The following is a 20649-nucleotide window of genomic DNA, read 5'->3' on the forward strand; positions in this document are numbered from 1 at the left end:
ATTTGTCATTTATACTCTGAATGACAGTCATTCCTGACTACCARCTGACAGACTGACTGTCATAGCTGCAGTCACAACTTTTGAGTGACTAAACATCTGGAGAGCATTTTAGTTGCTATAGATATATTCTAAATAACCACAGATCCAGCTATCTTACTGGCAGCTGTTCTTCTAGTCTGCATTTTGCTGCTGCTGAAGGACATGATTGTTCCTTACGTAGGGGTTCAACAGGCCCTTGAGCGAAATCCAGGCAATATCACCTATATATTCTAAAGATACCTATACATTTTTACATATGCACTACTGCATCTACTTTTCTATCCTGGCAATATGTAACTGGGAGTAAAATTTGGTCTGTTAGTGCGAAGATAAGTCTTTGTCCAGAAAATGAGAACCGAATTTGAGCAAGACAGAATGACATTTAGGTACCTAGTATAAAATCTTGGCAACAGTGAAGCTATTGTTAGAGCCCTAATGTTTTAAACATGGCTTGCAAAGAGGATTGAGTAAAAAATTGGGCCTTTGCCCTTGATTGTTGCTATTTGATTTATAGAGAAATCTCTAGATRCTCTGTTAAAATGACACTTTTAACTTAGTTTTGCATTGAAGATTCAGCGGCTGCCTTCTTGGGAAAACTTAAGTTCAAAAGAGCTTCTCAAGTTTTGACATGATGGGAAATGTCTTTTGGAACTTCGTTTGAAACTAGATTTTTTTAAACCCCTTTAAAGCGTATTTGAAGCCAAATACCTAATCTATCCTAAGGTGAAAGGATACCTTTGTTAATGATAGTAAACTTCCTAAGGAAGATAAAAGAATTTCAAAAAGTACCTCTGTGATCCAGAGTGTCCAGGGAAGATGGGATTTGACATTCCCAAAGACTCAAAGATTAAAAAAGTAGGCAGAAAAGAAATATTTAATGAAAAGGAAGTTGATTTTTCAGCAGTCCCCTCTGATTTCATTAAAAACCGTTCACTCACACATAGGAAGGAAGCACTCAGAGATGTATTCAGAGATGTATTCAATGCTCTGGATGATAAACTTCTTTCTACTTCTGGTAAAATATTTGGCCTCGCTAATAGCACTAGTAAATATGCTGTGGTTTGGCGTTGGCATGACTCTGGGGAAAACATGCTAATCAATTTTGGTTTCCAGTGCACTGGAACAGTTTATTGCATTAAACATATTGTTCTCTTCTGCCACAAAAACAACTGATCATTCATAGTTTTGATGCGTGAATAGTATAATGATCTTCGCATTCCTCTTTCRAAAATGTCATCAATAATTCTTTGGATGGGAATCCAGGGAGAAGATGATACCACAGCTCGGTGAATCTAAAGATGGCAAGAGAAAGAAGTGCGCTGAGAGTATCTCAACGAGCCTGCTCTTTGTGTGTCTTGTCAGCCTTTTAAAGCAGGCTGAAAAAGTGTAGGCATGTGAAAGAGAGAGAAAGTGTGTATTTTAGCTTTCTGCAGGCAGTCCTTGGCAAGCTAGCGAATGAGGTATAGTGGTCTGCTCAGAAACGGTCCAAAACTGTGAGCGTTTCCTTATAACTTTCTGCTGTGTGAAGTTTTACTCTTCTGGCTCTTTCAGAGGCAGGTTTATAGCTGGATTCTCTTACTACTCTAGAAAATTGAAGTGGTAACCATACAGTGCCATACAGGAATATTATTATGCTGATTCAGGTTTCTAAATTAAAAAAAGATATGGGAACTGTGCACTAGACATACAGTCTTTATTTAATAATATCATTTATTTGGCTTTCTTGTACCTGTGATACGTGATACTTTTTTAGTAACATTTTAGTGTGGTAGGTAGAAGTGTGCTGCTGAATTTGAGTTCTGAGAGATCAGGTTGCCACTTTTATGTTTACTTGGAGATGTTGCTCTCTGTCTAATCCTTTTACTCTCAATGCTGAAATTCCTTTGGGGGGGAGGGGGAATCCTATTTTTAACTCAGGCTTTGGCTACCTATGCTGTGTTGGTGCAGGTAGCTGCATTTTGGAAGGTCTGGTTCTTGAAAGCCAGCTTTCAGTACAGGACGCAACTCAAAGCAGGTACAAGTCGGTGAAACTTCACAGGAATACGGTGAGCTACACCAGTTTGTAACATTTTAGGTTTTGGCCTATCTATGTTTAACAGAGTGCTTGTCTTTACTGATAAAGCAAATGCACTCCTAAGCGCTCTTTTTTTCCTTCTTGCTTCTGTTCCCCTGCTGCAACCCAAGTGACACTGTTTTACAGCTCTCAAAATAGTTACATGCTGGGCTGTGTGTAGGAGCCAGTCTTCTGTGAATCTCTTGCATATGAGGTAGAAAAGAGGGATTGCAAAGTTTGATGTGAAGACTGGAAAGTATTGCATGCTGTTTAAGGTACTTTGTTTTTCAGATCTTCGCCCCTTGTTATCAGTGAGCACCCCAGAAGAATAGCAAAGCGATACACAGATGGTGTTACATTGCTCACACGAGGATGGCTTCCCACTGCGGTGGGAAGCGGGACAGTCAAGTTCAGTCTCCCGCTCCTTCTGGATATTGCGTGTGACTGCGGGCAAGCTGAAAGACAGACACAACCAGAGGCAGTATAGTTTTGTTAGCGTTGGTGCCCTTCCTGAACTGATAGGCTCAGAAAAAGGTGCAGCCTGGAGTTGCAGCATTTGTCTTGCTTTTGGGACTAAGACAATATCTCTGTGCAGGATTGTGCTTTGTGTGTTTTTTTTGGTTTTTTGTTTTTTTGTTTTTTTTTTTAAGCTTGAGAGTCTGTACAGTGTCCATTGCATGGAGTAGGCATCACGACTGTACCCTCAATTCCCACCTGTAAAGCAGAAGTAACACTACGAATGCTCAGATAAATACACTAAGGTCTGTGAGGTGCTTGGTATTGTGGTCAGTGCTTATGGTATGTAAATCAGGCAGCGGACAATTGTTTAAAGTATTATATTCTCTTTCCTTATGGACAGGAAGGTCCTGTATCAAGCCACCAATGTGTATTGTGGCTTCAGCAAGAATGAGAAGAATAGATTTGCCTCAGCATTGTCAGTCTTTTTTTCCTCCATGCACAGGACTGGAGACACTGCAGATATTCTTTGATGCAGGGTGAAATGCTGGTGTCAAATGGAGCATCTTTTCTGTCTGGAACTGTCACTGTTCCTATTTCCTTTTGAAGTAGCAGTAATTTTGATTAGATTTCAGTAGATTATTTGAACTTCACTTAAATATTGTTTCAACTGAATATTGAGGGTATCAAAAATCATCCCAATTAAGTTTTGAGGAAGTCTTTAGTCTTATTATTTTTTTCATCTTGCCTATCCAGTTCACTTCCAACCTCCATCCAGTACTACTCCAGAGATCACTGGRAGCCTTTGAATATTTGGATATTTGATGTTGGAAAAGGAAATCCTTTGGAAGAACAAGAATCTCACTTCTACTGGTTAAAATAAAGGCAGAGTGCAATTGCTTGCTTGAATCATGCTAAGGGGAGTAGTATCCAGTTCTTCTGCAAGCCTGAACTCTTGGAGTTCCCAAGGGTGATAGAATAACTTTGCCACCTGGCAACTGAGCTTTTATCTTCTTTTCCCCAAAGTTAGGGCTGTTTTCCAGGAGTGAAGTAAAGTTTAGTAACAGTTACCTTGTTGAATTATCCTCTGAGATAAGACATGGATGGTTCTAACTGTTGGCAACTCTCTGAAGTTCATGCGATTCTTTGTTTACTTTAAGAAACCACAGGTAGTATTGCTTTCACGGGTATTTTCAGTGGGGAAGTTGATACGCTCCAGTTAGCATACCTTTTTTGCTTTTTAGAAGCAAGATGAAGTTGTACTGTAAAGGCTGGAAGGCAGCTCAAAGAGATCATATGTTCCATGAACCTGCTCGAGTGGCCATCCTGATGAATGTTAGTCTCATTATCCCTAAGGGCCTCTCTCTGCAGACTGAAACTGTCTGGTTGGCCTAGCAGTCTGCAGCGGCATCTTATGCTCTTTGCATTTGAAGTTTTGTCTAGTTCCCTTGTTGGTTCTTAAAAATCTCAAGTTGTCCCTGCATCCAGGCTGGCTGCTTTCTCCTTTCCTCACTATTTTCTCTGCAGTTCCTGCACATTTTTTAGGACAAAGGAGAGGTCAGTGGTGTAAATTGTAGTGAGCAGAGTTTTGCTTCACAGGAAGCTCTTAAGAGGGATTATTGTGGTCTAGTCTGCCCTGCTGGGTACTACAGAATCCTGAACTCCTGCAAATGAATTCATCCTTTTTTTCAAGAAAACCATCCCATTTTCTGCTTCCAGAGACRGTGGGTTCATGGCATTCTGTCCACCATAGACACAGTTTTGTCCACAGTGGCAGATGCTTTGGAATAGAATATAAAAAACCAGGCCAGGTCCTTTCCCTTGTTTTATCTTACTGACTGCCAGCCCTTAGTTCCGCTTTCAGTGCCTTGGTACCTTTGAAAACATCATCACCAGCAAAAGTCTCAGAGCAAACTTGATTTTGGAGCAGCTGTTTTTAAGCCCTTGATTAAAAGTGAATTAAGTCTGTTTTTCAGTCTTGATGCTGAAGTAGATAAGACTTGTAAAATACATGCTTAAACTGAGCATGTTCGTTGGGACTATAAATGCACAGAACTAATATGTATCATTGTGTGTGCGAACTTGTATCCTCACAGAACAGGAACAGTAGCAGGGGTTGGATCTATCCTGCATTCTATTGAAATAAGAGTATTTGCATTGACTTTCTGGAGCTTTGAACTGGATGCTCTGAGATGGTCAGTTAAAAGTCTTTGTGTCATGCCTGAGCTCTGCATGTCCTTTCCTCCCTAGGCAAATTCAGAATACTCACACGGGGCTGGATTTATCAGTGCCAGAATACCAGGAAATCCGTGGGAAGATGATGTCTGGCCACGTAGAGTATCACATTGTCGTCGTTACCCGTCTGCCTGCCTTCAAATCAGCAAAGCACAAGCCTGAGGATGTGGTTCAGTTTATGGTAAATGTTTAATCAGTGCTGTGKTAGAGATATTTTATTTTTCTTCCTTTCTTCCTTTCTTTCCTTCTTTCTTTCTTTCTTAATCAGCTTTGATTGTTTTGGTCCTGATATAACAGATAATTTGTCATCAGCCTCCCTATTTCAAGGACAAGGCAATTTGTACCATTCCTGCAGTGGCAATATTATTCATCTATTAATTGAACTTTTCCTTCCAGGAGCTCAAAGCAGCATTGACTGTTCATTACAGACTTTAARGCTTTCTGCATTATGGGTGCAACAAATAGAAACTAATTAAGGTTTTTAGAAGTCCTGCGAGAAAATTAGTTTCTCTAATATATGTATAAGTAGTAGGACTTGGTACATAAACATGAAATGTGAAATAAATGTGTAGTAGCTTACTTGAATGGAAAGAGAGTCACGTGGGGTAATGAAAAKAATTAACCTTGCAGTAAACTCATGTGTGAGGCTTGACATGATTTTTAAACTCATTAATAAGAATATTCTACAAGTAAGTGTTCCTGTAAAACATTAGTGAATTAGATTATCTTTTTCTTGATACCTGCAAATTAAATGTTTGAAAATGTGGTGCATGAGATTCATCTCACCTGGTTTAAGTCATCTATAGCATGTATGTGTCTGTTTGAGCTATCTCACCCTGGGCTGTCTGTTGTGTTGATGGGAAGAGGTGCACTCAGAGAGCATTTTATTGGTCTGCTTAAGATATGTGCTGTAGGCTAGAGCTGAATTGTTCCCTAGAASTGCCTTTCTCTGCCGCTGACTGTAAAGGGACTCTAAGGTGCTGGACTATCCTGTATGCTGTGAACTTCTACGCTTGTCAGATGTTTTGATGATAACTGTTATGTTGGAGTCATGAGTGTGGTTACCTGGTAGGCCACAGGCTGCTTGCCCTAGTGTAACTCCCAGTCACTAAGATGTCGTTTGTAAGTGCATATGTAAACATCATGATTTGCCAATAAAGCAACATCTGTCACTCTTGTGAAGAGAGTCTCCATCTTTGGCGATATTCAAAAGCCGTCTGGGCACAATCCTGGGCAACATGCTCTATGTGACCTGGCTTGAGCAGAGGCGTTGGACTAGATATCTCCAGAGGTCCCTTCCAGCCTCAGCCGTTCTATGATTCTGACATTTTCTGTGCTTCTTGGGCTATAGCTTTATCGAAAGGGCAGCAGTGCTGGCATAAGAGGCTGTCTTGTTTATCCCCTCGTTCCAGCCTGCTTGCTCTCACTCTCGTGGTACTTCCTTCTTTGTGCTGTGCTAGTTGTCATGTGGCCATTCTGTAAAGTGAGCTGAGGAACTGGTCCTGGCTAAAAAAGGGCATTTTGGTATTTGCTGCTTGGTTCTAATTTATACCTGTTTGAGTCTGCATGTTGTGCAGCTACATTAGTTCTGCTGGCACAGGGGATGGACCAGAGATGGGCAGCTGAGTAGGGAATATGGAATCATTTTCTTTTGAATCCCTATTTACTTATATTATGCAATATTTCCATGCAGCCCTGTGGAAGAGAAAACCCAACTAAACAGGTACTGAACTGACCTTTTGTCATCTAACAGAAAAAGTAGGTTAAATCATGTCCTCTATAAAGAGAGGAAAGAGACCTCCTACTGTGACCTGCCTGCTTGCTGAGGCTGTCCATTCCCAGGTCTATTTTATCTGTGTAAGGAGATTTTCTGCATTTAGTTGCTCTTCTCAAGTGAAATGAACTTTTGTGGTTTCTTTTCTGGTCAGACCTCCTGACATTTTACTCTTCCTGAAGAAGCAAATTGTGCTGCAGTCTGACAGGAATAACATTTGTCTCATCAGATATGTTTTGTTCAGCTGACTAAGTCTGATATGCTAAATAGTTTTGGTATATGAGAGTAATTTAAAACTCTGAACTCAGAGGTTAGAGGATAAATGCTTTGCATCAGTTCATTCCATTGAATCTTTTCTGTATGTATTACTGGGAGGAATGGAGAGGTTCACCTGTCCTAATTTATCTCTCTGTAAGATAGATATTATAATCTGAGTCTGTCACTACTTTTATGGTCAATGGGAAGAAAGGGAATGAGGTGACTCATCCTTTATAAATGCCTCGCCTCTTTGACAGTAAAGGGAGCAGCAGTCTAAATTTTAGACAGCTGGGGATGGGCTTCAACTCCAGGCTAAAATGAGTAAGGCTCAACTGAGCTGTGCAGAGCTAACTGTCTAGGCTATTTGAGGTGCCCTGGAGTTTTTCACCTAACTTTCAGAAGGTYGTGGGTGTCCTACAGGTCCTGTATGATATCTGCCTGCCCCACACAAGTGCCTTGGGTACCCCAGGGCATCTCAAATGGCATCAGATGCCTGTGTCCAGGCAGATCAGTCTGGTCTCTGCAATTAGATGCTTGTATCTGCTGTGGATGTCTAAGCTCCCATCCCAGTAAGTGCAGTACTGTTGAGAAGGAGGTACTTGAGCAACTACAGTGTGAAGAAATTCAGTTTACTAAATGCCTGCTAACATTTGAGAAACCGTAAGTTATCCCAGATGCCTACAYAGGCCTGGCAGATACAGCACAGCGCAAAAAGATGTATGTTCTAGAAGGGAACTGGGTGAGGTACCCTCTGCYGTCTGAGATACCCCTAGGTGCACGCTTTTAGGCAGCTGACTGAATCCCACATGTGCTTGTTTTTGGGTGAGCTGAGTTGCTCTCACATCTCGCCAAAACGTACTGACTAGATTGACTGTRGTGAGAGCTGAGATACCTAATGTGCATGTAGACACGTACATTGAGGCAACTGTCTTAATCTGGAGATAAATCCCCACCTTGTAGCCAGGTGAGGTGAATTTGACCCGTTGCGCTTAATATCTGACTTTTTCTAGTGCCCCACTGTACTGCRTGTGTTAGCAGCCCAAACAAGCAGTGAGATCCTTCCCAAAGAGTTTGCTGGGTAAGTGTAAGGGAACAAGGCAACCATGGAAATACAGAGAGAGATGAGGCAGCAGATCTAAAATGTGAAATTTGTATAGCAGAGGCACATGAGTGAAGTGAGACATCTGAAGAAGGAAAAAGAAGCAGTGCTATGGATGTTCTGGTTTCCCAAGCATATGAGCAGAGTGGGAGAGGGCACAGTTTTTGCTACTGTTGAAACTATAAAATCTGAGAGGTCAGAGGAGGGAGCCAGTGTCACGCTGCTGAGATAATAGGTATGTTAGAAGTGACTGGTAGRTAGAATAGGATTTTCATTGGCTCTGYGTAGGAGAATCCAATTTTGGTGGCKTCAGGAACCAGATTTATGTCTTTTGGGAGGCTCTGCTTTTCTTCTTCCTCCTCCTGCTTTTCCTCTTTCTCTACCAGAAACATTAGCTAAACTCATTTTCCAGAAGTAGCTGCTTCTTTCCCTGTTACCAGTTGAAGTCACTGCCCTCTACATTCTCATGCCCTGGGTGGCTTTCTGCATGCTCGGCTGTGGGCAGCTGCACGCAGTATTTATTGCACAGCAGCTTGTCTGTGTCCCCTGGAAAACGATGATGAGTGAAACGGGTATCCTCTAAGCTAGCTCTGACCTCTGGGCTTCCATTTAGACCACACTGGAACAAGATATTTAAGGGCCTCTGACCAAAACTAGATGAACAGCAAAAAGAGATTTCACATCTGACTTGTGGAATTACTAGCCATAATGAGACTGTGCAAAATCAGTATCACAACATTTACAACTGAAGTATTTGAGACATTGACAGAGGAAGAAAAGCACCATGATGACCTTGAGATCTAAATGCTTAGAAACTGAAGGGATTTTTAAATTAAAAATGTCATTTTTAAAATGCAGCAGGGGGTTGTACGACTGTTTAACCTTGAGGTTAATTTTGTTTAATTAAAAGAAAACTCAGCTGAATTTTTTTCAGAGGTCAGTGTCTTCTTGCCCTATTGAAACAGTGGAATTGGTTTTCTCTTTTATATTGCATTAGAGGTACCGCTACAAGGTAACATTTAATTGTTGCCTGTATGTCTACCATTTTCTCTTTGTTTATCGTAAATGCATTTCTTCTAGCCACACCACACATTTTTAGTAATCAACTTTTCTCTCTTCCCAGCCTTATTAACAATCCAYCCATCCTTTAGTGCCTTCTCTTTCTCTGTGTGCCTAATATAATTACTTGCTTTTTTAAAAGTTAYATTTGTTAATCAAGCTTTTTCTTTTTCAAAACTGGATGGCAACTGTTGTTTGACAGACTCAGCAAATTTTAGGAGGGTTTTACTGTGAACCTTTCTTCCTCTCAACAGATGAAGGAGTGTATGTATGTGGCTATGTATACATCTAAGTGTTGATCATYGCGTGTTTGCATATGTTCACCTTCTTTCTTTGGGCCTCAAAATCTGCCTGTGAATTGGGATTGCTATTTACTGACTGTACAGGTGAAGATAAATCCCTTCTCATGCCAACCATGTCCTATACAGGAAGAATAGTCTGTGATGTGAAAGGGGAAAAAAATCACTGCTCAGTGTAGCTTTTGGTTCAGGAGCCACTAAGAATTCATGTTAATTAAAAAGAAATATTAGARTGTTTCCTCTTCTGAGCAAAACAGGTGGGGTGAACAGCATGGGTCACGTAATTAAAGTCTACCATAATACATCCACACAAGGTCACCAAGGAACATTAATTCTGGTAGGATTTAACTGGGGAGTGTACAAATGAAAGCTTGGTTTGCCTTGTGTGTGAGAAGGGATGCTTTTTATTCTTGTGTCCAAAGCTGATATCTGTTTTAAAGGATAATGCTACTGTAGCTCTATTTTCTGACAATATTAAAAAATTAAGAAAAACACAGTAACCATCTGCATTTCATGAAATACTATAAAACAAAGAGCACTCCTCACTACTGTGCATTGGCTGGCCAAAGGGATTGAGTTAGCTTTATTTGAGGCCACCGCTTAATTGAACTCCTTGCTGTAAATAAAAAGCATATGAAGACAAGTTTGAGGTCAGAATTGGGGCACTGAACAGAGACATTAAATCCCATTAATACTGAGTGGGATCAAATTCTCTTATGCACATTTGAGAGTCCCAGGTTGATATCCTACGGGCATTTTGGTGTGTGTACTTTATGCATGGGGCTTTCATGAAAAAGAATGCAAGGCCYGTGCATGAGATTTGAGGAATTAACAGCAAACTTCAAGCTTTCACTTTGAACTTCCTGGTGGTTTTCTTAACCTTTCAGCTATTTTTGATTATATTCAACTTACTTATCTGTTCCTAGTACAAAAAAACATCAACTCATCCCTGACTCTCTTTCAATTCTATGTTGAATGTTGATTGTTAAAGGCAAATAAAGTCTTGACCTGGCAAATACGCACATGCTTTGCTATATTTGCATGATTAATTCTTTTGAAGTTAAGTAGATGGGGCCTTTGATATTGTGACTTGACAGAACTCCCTTGAAGTCACTGTGCTCAGGCTGACTTGCAGCAGGTGAGGATTTAACTCAACAGTATTCATGAAAGTTCAGTTAGAGGCATGAAAGGGCGTGAATAATYGCAGGATCAAGACCTAAAGGAATTACAGGCAGCATAAGAAAAAAAATGAGTATTAATAAAATGGGATACTTAATAAGAGTGATAAAGTGTTTTCTAGAGCAAGTTTTTATTTTATTTATTTATTTATTTTTATTTTTTTYAACCTTGAGCCATAGAATTCACAGATTGTTTTCAAAGGGTTGTGAATGGTAACCAGGAAAAGTAARGTTTAATTTGCTCTGTGCTGAACTACCTTTCTCCTGGAAAATTGTTAGAGTATCAAATTGCAAGTGTTGAAATTGTCCCAGTAGAGCAATGATCCAGTATCATGACTGGGAAGATATGAGAATGCTCTAGAAAAGGAGTGGGGCAGGACCCAAGAAAATGCACTTTCTGGGACCCCTCGGGCTCTGTGGGRTGTCTGTGTTGCTCCCTTGAAATGAGAAGAGCTCAGCGCATCCGGATGAGGCGCTGGGATTCAGCCAGCCCTATTAGCTTGGTTTTGGTACTGGTAATGCAGCAAAAATGGCAGTAGCGTTGTGGAGCAAAGGTGAAGAGGAGCCAGAGGCGGCTGAGGGCTGAGGCAGAGGGACAGCAGGCAAGGAGCTGGACCCAGCAAGGGTTTGCTCCGGCCAGCTTGGGGTTTAGGTTAGTGGGGCATGGTCTGATCTGAAGGATTAATATCTTTAGTGGCAGGTTATCCCAGCAGGGGGCATCCCTGCACTGTTGGAAATTAGTTTGCATGGTGTGATGCAGGCTTTTGGGTAGCGTATTAGTATGCTTGGGATATAGTACTAGCACACTTTGTATGCTSTATAGCGTGTTACGGTTGGTGGTTGTTGTTCAAAGCCCACGCAGATTCACAATGGCTCAATTAGTGATAGGATGTGAGGGTGTGCATTTACTTTAGATTCAGTGGCGTAATTAGATGTAAATTGAGACTTAAGAATATTTGCAGCATTTGATAGAGGAGGAATAAAAATTGAGAGGCAAAAGAAATGTTTGTATGTCTCAGTTCAGCATTTCTTTTTGACTATTTTAAAGGTGTTTTGGCATAGTCTTGTTGATTGGCTGCTGATTTGTAATGCTTTCAGAAATTAGCTTGTTATTTATTATTGCAATTAGTTACACATTAAACTTTCTTTGCAAATCAGACTTAAATATTTTTCTGGGCAGAGGGTAATATTGCTTATTCTTTTGAAAAACAGCAAGTAAATTCCTCACTGCCCTTACAGCTGTGCTCACTCAGTGTACTTGGAAGGGGCTTTGGTATCATGGTTCATGGAGCTGTTGGGACCAGGCAGTATAACAGTTCAGAAATTCCAGGATTGCTTTCCTCTGTCTTATGGGTTTTTTAGAAARGAAGATTGTCTTATTCTGGGAATATCTCTTTCTTTCTGTGACTTTGCATGTTCAACATGACTTGGCTGTTGAATTGCATTTCAGATCCTGTGTGCAGAGCACAGTGTTGCTTACATTTGCCTGTACTGCTCACAGGACTCAAGTCTAAAATTCTTGTTCATTMCCCTATCAACTCAGATTTGTTTCTATGCTTCAGATCATTGCCACTGTCTCCCATAATGTCCTCCTAGATGAACTCAGGAAGTGTGGGTTAGATGAGTGGACAGTGAGGTGGATTGAGAACTGGCTGAAAGGCAGAGCTCAGAGGGTTGTCATCAGTGGTGTGGAGTCCTGTTGGAGGCCTGTGGCTAGTGGAGTCCCCCAGGGCTCAGGACTAGGTCCCATCCTGTTCAACTTCTTCATCAATGACCTGGCTGAGGGGACAGAGTGCCTCCTCAGCAAGTTGGCAGATGATCCCAAGCTGGGAGGAGTGGCTGACAYACCTGAGGGCTGTGCTGCCATTCAGAGAGACCTGGCCAGGCTGGAGAGCTGGGCAGAGAGGAACCTCCTGAGGTTCAACAAGGGCAAGTGCAGRGTCCTGCACCTAGGGAAAAATAACCCTAGGCACCTGTACAAGCTGTGGTCTGACCTTTTGGAGARCAACTCTGCAGAGAAGGACCTGGGAGTGCTKGTGGATGACAAGCTGACCATGAACCAGCAATGTGCCCTTGTGGCCAAGAAAGCCAGTGGTCTCCAGGGGTGCATTGGGAAGAGTGTTGCCAGCAGGTGGAGGGAGGTGATCCTGCCCCTCTCCTCAGCCCTGGGGAGGCCTCATCTCGAGTCCTGTGTCCAGTTCTGGGCTCCCCAGGACAAGAGAGACATGGAGCTSCTGGAGAGAGTCCAGCGTAGGGCTACAAAGATGATCAGAGGGCTGGAGCACCTGCCCTRTGAGGAACRGCTGCGAGAGCTGGGCCTCTTCAGCCTGGGGAGGAGAAGCCTGAGGGGGGATCTGATCAATGTGTACAAGTACCTGAAGGGAGGGTGTCAAGGGGACGGGGACAAACTGTTTTCTGTTGTCCCATGTGACAGGACAAGAGGCAATGGGCAGAAATTGAAGCACAGGAAGTTCCACCTGAGCGTGAGGGGCAGGGAGGCTAATCCTGGACTGGAAAGTTACTTGGAAAAGTGCTGGTTGCCTAGAGGCAAAACTGTGCCAGGGATGATCAGATTCAGCAGGTACTTTCAAGTTCTAATGCTTGGAAATATATTCTGACACTGTTCAGCTTGCTGGTATAGATGTAGCGTATGCATTCTAGACTAATTTGTTTCCTCCTCTGTTTCTGTGCTTTTGGTTCAACTGACTTTCTTCTATCACTGTGTTGGTGGAAGTACTTTGCCTTCTTTCATCCCAAGATGTGATGCCTGTGTCTATCTCGTGTATTGCAGTGTTAATTAGTGTTAATTAGTGAACTGAAGTTCACTAACATGTTACAGAAGAAGGGTTGGACTGTAGTAAAAGATCTGTCTCATAAGCACGCTAAAACACTATTTTTTAGTTTTCTTTTGATCTCACTCTGTATTTATTTTAGCACATTAATAGATTTGGGGGCCATAAGGGGCCATTATGAAGACAGCCTGTGTATAATACCATGGTCACAGAACATGACAGTCAATCTCCATTATGACTGTAATGTCAATTAGAGATAATTTTTTTTGTTGTTGTTTTTTTTTTGTTTTTTTTTTTTAAAGGCATCTAGCCAGGAATTCAAAACTTAATGTGGCATAGATTCTACCCTGTTCCTAGCCAATGTTCCCATGGTTATTGCTTTCTCTGTAGTATCTTGAGTCTCATTTCTTTTCAGACTTCTCATATTTGTCTGCAAAAGGAATGGCTCTATTCACTGTTGGCATCTCCCTGCATAAGTATCTATAGACCTTGGCCAAGTTGTTGATTGTTTATTATTATTTTTGTCGTTTTTTCACCCCTTCAGGGGTAAACTAAAGAGTTGGGGATCAGTTGAGGTCTGTGTCCTAGTTTCTGTATTGGGTGCTGTGCAGGGCAGCAAATGTGTCTGTTCTGTTCAGGCCTTAAGAGCCAGAAGTGCACAGCAGCCCATCAGGGCTGAGAAATCTGTCTTCTGGCACAGTGATGAAAAGATACCTGCTGCTTTCTCAGTCATATAGCTATTTGGCTAGGCTTCTCTTCCCCTCAGGTCTTCTGGAACTAGGCATCAAATAGCTCATTTTTATTGGACAAGAATTTTTGCTGTTAGAGAGAAGTATCTGGAGCTCTGATCTTCCCTGTATTTTATTAGCTGATGACTTGGACAAATGGACTATAGTTATCTGGCAACGAAATTCTATTTATTAGAAGAGCAAATCTTAATAACTGAATTATAAAACAAGCAACAATACTTGGAGATGCACTGTATAGATAACAGACTTTTACCAGTCCATATGTAAAGCTAAAAATTACCAAAGRGTAATATATGTTTTTACAGTTCAGTGTCCAGGGTTAATGTTTCACAGTGCTTAAACTGCTGCTTGATGCCTGTGTCTTCTTCTTACCTKTAAAGAAACTTACCCAGGCAGTGTGTTTCATTGCAGGTTTCCAAGAAGTACAGCGAGATAGAAGAGCTCTACCACAGGCTGGCAGCACGATATCCACAGGCTTCTCTTCCACTCTTACCTAGAAAAGTTCTCTTCGTGGGGGAATCTGACATTTGTGAACGAAGAGCAATGTTCAATGATATCATGAAATCCATCTCAAAAGATGAGGATCTAGCAACAAGTCCTGAGTTACTGGAATTCTTAGGTAACTAAAAGATGTGRGTGTACCCTCTCCCTTGAGCATGCTTAATGAAAACTTATTAATAAAAGTCCTTGATGTAGGTAGTCAAAAACTAGAGAATGATAAAATAAAGGCTGTCATTAGAAACAATCGCTTGCACATCTGCACAGTCATAGTTGCCGGTATTTTGCCCTTCTACTCAGAGGGCACATGCCTCATTCAGAAGCATCAATGCCACGATGCTCACTTTGAAGATATCCACCTCACCATCTCTAATTTCTGTTAGGAATATACCTCTACTGTGATTTGGAACACCCAACTATAGAAGTCTTAATAATCATCTATCTTCACTGGAGAGATGAACCCTAAAGGGACAGTGCAGGAGCTTCCTTACTGAACAACTGTTCTGTGTTTGCTTGGTTTTTTTTATTCCTAATAATCCTGCTAGGCCTTGCTGAAGAGGGTCCTGAAACAAATTTGTGACCTAGAAAAAGATGTGAATTGCAGATTGATGCTTGATTATTTAAACCTATTCTCTGGTCTCTTATCCTCTTTTTTTTTCCCCCTTGGCCTCATGTCTGACTCTTGTTGCATATTCTAATGATTGCAGTAGTTTMTTTCTTTGTGTTGTTTGAGCTTTGCAGGGACTCGCTGAATGAGTGGAACAGATGGGCTCTCGTCTCTTAATTCAGCTGAGAACTGCCAAGCAGGGAGTACTCCAGCCTGGCAATGTGTGGGATTCTCAGCACAATGTTAACTTTAAGGAGGTGGAGTTGCAAGATGCTAGCAAGTTGCTGTGTGTGAACCGCCAAATTGCAAGAAGTGTCAGGTGCAACAAGACTAAAAATTTTGTGAGACTGGCAAGGGCACACCCCTGTGACCAAAGCACTGTCAGACATGAGGCTCACGGTTTAGAGCAGCTTCCTGAAGTCCAKGGCTGGGCAGAATTGCATAACACAAGCAAAAAGATTTTGCCAAATAAAGCTGGAGAGRTGGGGAGTTTTTGTTTGTTTGTTTGTTTTCCCCTGATTGCATTCTCTTGAAAATGGACCACTTAAGCAAGATAAATTTTGAATTTTCTGTTTAACTTTTGCTGTATGTGGTATAGATGTCTACAGCTGAATTAGTCTGGACTGTCTGCATAGTTAGTGGAGAGACTGGATAAAAATAATGTGACCTGTTCATGAAAATCTGTCATAGAGTAATACGAATCTCATCCTGTAAACCAGGTGAGAGTCATCTAACCTAATTACCTGYGAAGATGCATACACTGTAGATCTCAAGCTAGTTGTATAGACTTTCCTTACAGACACTGGAGTTGTAGTCAATGTATTCAGGGGTGTTTAGGGAGAATTTATATTGTAAAATGTGGGTGTCTATATGAGACTAAGATATGCAGTGTCCTAATCTCCACTGCATAACCTAATCAGCACTCCATGCCTGTAAGGGAACATRGACTCACTTGCTCACTCTAGATGCCCACATTTAGTCAGTGAATTCCACCCTGGATGACTAGACAGATGCAGACATGTAAAKCTGTGTGAGATGAATGCCGAAACAGTGATACCTTAAGATGAAGCCATGAATTTTATCCGTCATGGTTTTCACTAGCCTRTCTTTAGCTAGTTTTATCATTTTAAATTGCTTTCCTAAACATCCAGAGGTTCTGTGGACCTTATTCCWCAGGAAGGCAAGGAATGGTTCTGTGTTCCTTATTCTTCTGGGCTTTACATATAACAGGTATGGTAAGAAGACTTAGTTAAAGTAAATCTTTTCAGCTGCTCCGAAGCTGATGGATCTTGCATACTGAAGAAGGTTAAAACTTCAGGCTTCATTTGTGAGTGCATATTGAAGAGCTGCCATGGAAACTACTTTTCATGCTGTGCAGAGCTATACTTCTAGTCCAAATGAATTAAATCAGTAATGAAAGGTGGGCTTTATCTCAGCTACCTATATAAAAGTTTGCTGCCTACATCTAAGCATAGTATTTAGGCCCTGCCTGTAGCCAGAGGAGAGAAACAGACRCTTCCAAAGGGAAACTCATTCTCATCTTTGGATGTGAAACCATCTGGAAATTCTGTTGATTACATTGACTATAGAAGAAATGCAAATAAGCAGTTCAGACATATGCTGCTCTGTTTTAGATAAAGTTCATTTCCTTTCTCTACTTAAAATACTTCAAATTAGCAAAAAAATCAGACAAATAATGATGCATCAGTGGATGGAAGGGACAGTCAGGAACACTGAATGAATTTCACAATAGCAGGGGKTTTTTTTGGGGGGCGGGGGGGCAAGGGGAATACATTATGTGATCAGCAACAGGTGCAAGATATTAAGCAAAACATGATTTTTACCCTGTGTGCTCAGTTTTGCATCCATGGATTGTATTTTGCAGGAACGAAATCTACTAGTGTCATTGACTTCAAGAGTAAAAACATTCCTGATGACAAGGAGAAAGAAAATGAAGAAAATGAGGCATTTGATTTCTTCAAAGAGGAGAAGACACCTGACTTAATCTCACAGCTTGCATCAGTGGAAGATGCCAAAAAGGGGCAGAAAAAAGAAGAGGAAGAAGAGGAAGAAATTTTAGACCCTCTTGGTATAATCAGGTATTGCTGACAGTGCCTTTGTTATTTAGTTTTTAGCCTGTTATTCTAAATAAATAAGGCTATTCCCTGCTACTGTCCCCTTATTCTGACACTTTCAAACATCAACCAATTTCAGCTGAATTTCACAAAGGAGGAAGGACCTCCAGTACTATATTCCTGTGCAGTTCATGAAGGAGGTATCTTGGTAGAGAAAAGAGACTTTATAGTGATTCTTCAGTGCATTCATCAGGAAATCCAAAGAGAAGCACTGTGAGTGTCTCAGTAGTCTCAGCTGCAGTGTGTGCTTTGCAAGACACTGAAGGGTCCAATCACAAAATGCAAAGCCACTAGGCTTCATTGGATCTGGAACACACTGGTGTGTACGCAGTGTCTGAAACTGCTTCTGAGTTGGCTTACATCTAGAAAGAGGTGAAGTTAAAGCAGCATAAAGAGCAGATGAGCAACATTTCAATTATGRCATCCACATGTAGCCTTTCCTTTTCTTCTTCCTGTATCTGAAGAGATGACATGCCAGATGCCTCTAAGGCATAAGGAATAATAGCTTGAGAACCAAAAAAATTGAATCAAGCCTTGGTGAAGTTRGTATCTGGCTTTGCTTACCTGTCCAATAGTTCTCAGACAATTACTTTCTTCACTTCCTGCCAGAATTTGTCAGTTCCCCCAAACCACTTGTAAGTACAGAAGCCTGGAAACAAACTTAGTTTCTCAGTGGCTGGGATCATGAGTAGTGACTACTTTTTTTTAGGGTATTCTAGGGCTTAAATGAACAAATAAAAAAAGACTTCACTGTTCCTGATCTTCAGCAAGCACTGACTGACTCAGCTGAATTGGGTTAGTCACCAGCCACTACTGATTAATACTGATTAATACTGGAAGCACCATTTGGACTTTGTTTATGCTATTATAAATGCATATAATTGTTGACTTCCAGATACCATCTTTTTTTCTTAAGGTATTTCATCCTTTCCATGTCACCAAAAGACTTTAAATATTATTCTTTTGACAAAGCATGTGCTTAATTACTCACATCAAAATTATTCCTTTGTTGAAGAAGAGTTTAAAAAAGTTAAATAACTATTTACAATGAGAAGATAGATAAACCAATGCTTCCCGCAAAGTGGTCCTTAGTTGGTAAGCATACAAGAGAAGCTGTCCTTTTTTGGATAGGAAAATAATCTATTGGGTTAGAAAATGCAATGTTGTATTTTCCCACTTACAACAAGTATAAGCTGTAAAGAATTTGTCATGCCAAAACAAGCAAGAAGTTTGCTTTTCTGCTCTGCATAGTTTGACATAGCACTTGAAAGCCTGATTATTTTGGTCTTTTAATGCACTGAAGAATGAAAAGATCTGGAATTTAATCCTCATTTAGTTTATTGCTTCCATTCCTTCCGAGAACAGAATTCATACTGAATCAGAATAACCTGGTTCAAATAAGAAGAAATAGTCTTTACTGATACAGAGTTGAAGTATGATGTCACACAATCAGATTTTTTTTTTCATTCTAAACTCATATTTGGCTATGTATTTAAAAAATACTATATATTTATAATATTTTTGTAAATCTCACGTGCAGTGTTGAGGCAGAAATGTGAAAGTGGAAATGAGAGTGCTGCATCTGATTTTACATTGTCTCTATGCTCATATAATTCACCCTGCTTTCATGGAAGATATTTCCAATTCCCATCAATGGAGACTGAATAGGATTTAAACATTGTATGSCAGCTTTATGCTATTCAGTAATAGGTGTTCAGGTGAGAGGCCAAAGATAGGAGCATGGCTGTTAGTGGATGGGCATCTCTGGAGTGACCATCTTAGGGTGTCTTCCATGCCCACTATAATCTGACATCAAAATTTGACATATTCTAAAGAGGGAGCTTAGAGGACTGATAGATTCAGTGCTTCAGACATACTTGAAGGTGGTTTGGGAAGGGGATGAATAAAAAGGAGTTGATGCAGGTAAATAAGGACATTTAGTAGTAAACTCCTCTCTAATGCACAGGACCAGGTGTTCCAAGGGTTAGTAGCGTAGCATCATTTTAAAAAGATCATTCAGCTGGAGAAGAACAAAAAACAAACAAAAACCCTTCCATGACCCTTTTCTTCTGTGAAAAACATTTGAAAAGATGTAAAGTCAGCACTGAAACAAGCCATTCCATTCCAAGCAGCATCAGTGTCTAAGGTGTTTGGAGCAGCAGAACTCTGACCTAAACTGAATCATGTGTTTGGCAGAATCTTACAGAACTTTTGTCCTTTTGGATGAGGATGAAAACTGCTCCAGTAACAGAAGCTTCCATATGTTGTCAGCATGCCTCATTTAAACAACTTTTTTTTTTTTTCTGGGCCAAAAGGCCCTGACTTGGATTTGGCCCAGGAGTGTCATGGTCCTGTTGAAGGACCAGATATACAGTCAAATGTATTGGCTTTAGGGGTAAAATGCTAAACTAGGGTCTTTTTGTATTGCTGGTGATCATCCAGGTGGAAGCTCACAATGGCCTTCTGCCCGGAGGAGATATCCCAGTTTTTCTGATTCCCTTTGTCACATTCAAGGCTRTGTCTGAGTTGCTTTTGTATGTCCGGTGGGTGACTCGCTTGCCAATTCTGTGCTTTTGTGGATATAAATGAAGGTCTGCAAAACGACTCTTTCTCTGCTACATGATTCTCATGCTCAGAAACTTGCTTTCTATATTTGCAGAGTGATCTTGAGCCATGTCTGAGATTCTTAGCAACAGAGTATTTTTTTGTTTGCTTGTTTGTCTCTTGCCCGAATCAGGGACACTTCCAAGATCACGATACATGTTTGTGAGGAACCTCTATGCTCCCCTAAGTGTTTTTTTTGTTTGCTTTGTTTTTTGCTTCTCCAAGACATGGTCCCACCCAGAATGGAAGGTGCTCAAAATTAGGTCTGTATGGTGCAGTGATGTAATTCAATTAAAATATGATTTCTGGGGCTGAGCTTTGTCATCGTCTCTCGCTCCCCATCTTGATAGTTTGAAGAATTGTTATTCTGATGTATTGTCAAGAGTTGCTCTGCAAGTATTTCTGGACACGTGTAGAAATCCTTTCAGCTTTGGACGGAGTGAGGCCCTGTGAGAACAACCATTCCTATACCATTCCATACTAACTAACCTGTCTGTTTGACATCAGCTATGCAACAGAGAATGAATGTATAAAACTTCTCATTGTAGCCTTGGCACATTTTTTAGCTCTGTTTCATTTTTTCTTGCAATGTAAGTGTATAGTTAATTGTAAATCACAAGGCTGACTTAAAGCTTTTTCCTGTGTTCTTTTCTTTAACAGTTGTCATCTCTTTCTTTCTTTCTTTCTTTCTTTCTTTTTTTTTCCTGGTGAGCCAGAGTCATTTGAATGTTCCTTTGCTAAAAAGTTTTAATTCTTTTTTGGTGGGAAACCCATTACATATTTCACATTTCACCCCAGAACACAGGAAAAGCAT

At 40.7% G+C, this 20649-nt stretch overlaps 1 protein-coding gene across 1 annotated transcript in view; it reads left to right on the top strand.

Annotated features, from left to right (window-relative positions):
- The window catches only part of HS1BP3 (HCLS1 binding protein 3), a 43569-nt gene that overhangs the window by 2857 nt on the left and 20063 nt on the right, over window positions 1-20649 (top strand). Inside the window, exons 2-4 of the mRNA XM_085320362.1 lie at window positions 4799-4964; window positions 14403-14610; window positions 16982-17195. Of these exons, the coding sequence (XP_085176488.1) occupies window positions 4799-4964; window positions 14403-14610; window positions 16982-17195 (588 nt within the window). The remainder of the gene's footprint in view (window positions 1-4798; window positions 4965-14402; window positions 14611-16981; window positions 17196-20649) is intronic.

This window comes from Rhea americana, unplaced genomic scaffold (genome assembly GCF_003343005.1).
Source record: "Rhea americana isolate MKP2758 unplaced genomic scaffold, rheAme1 scaffold_63, whole genome shotgun sequence".
In the NCBI taxonomy this organism is placed as follows: domain Eukaryota; kingdom Metazoa; phylum Chordata; class Aves; order Rheiformes; family Rheidae; genus Rhea; species Rhea americana.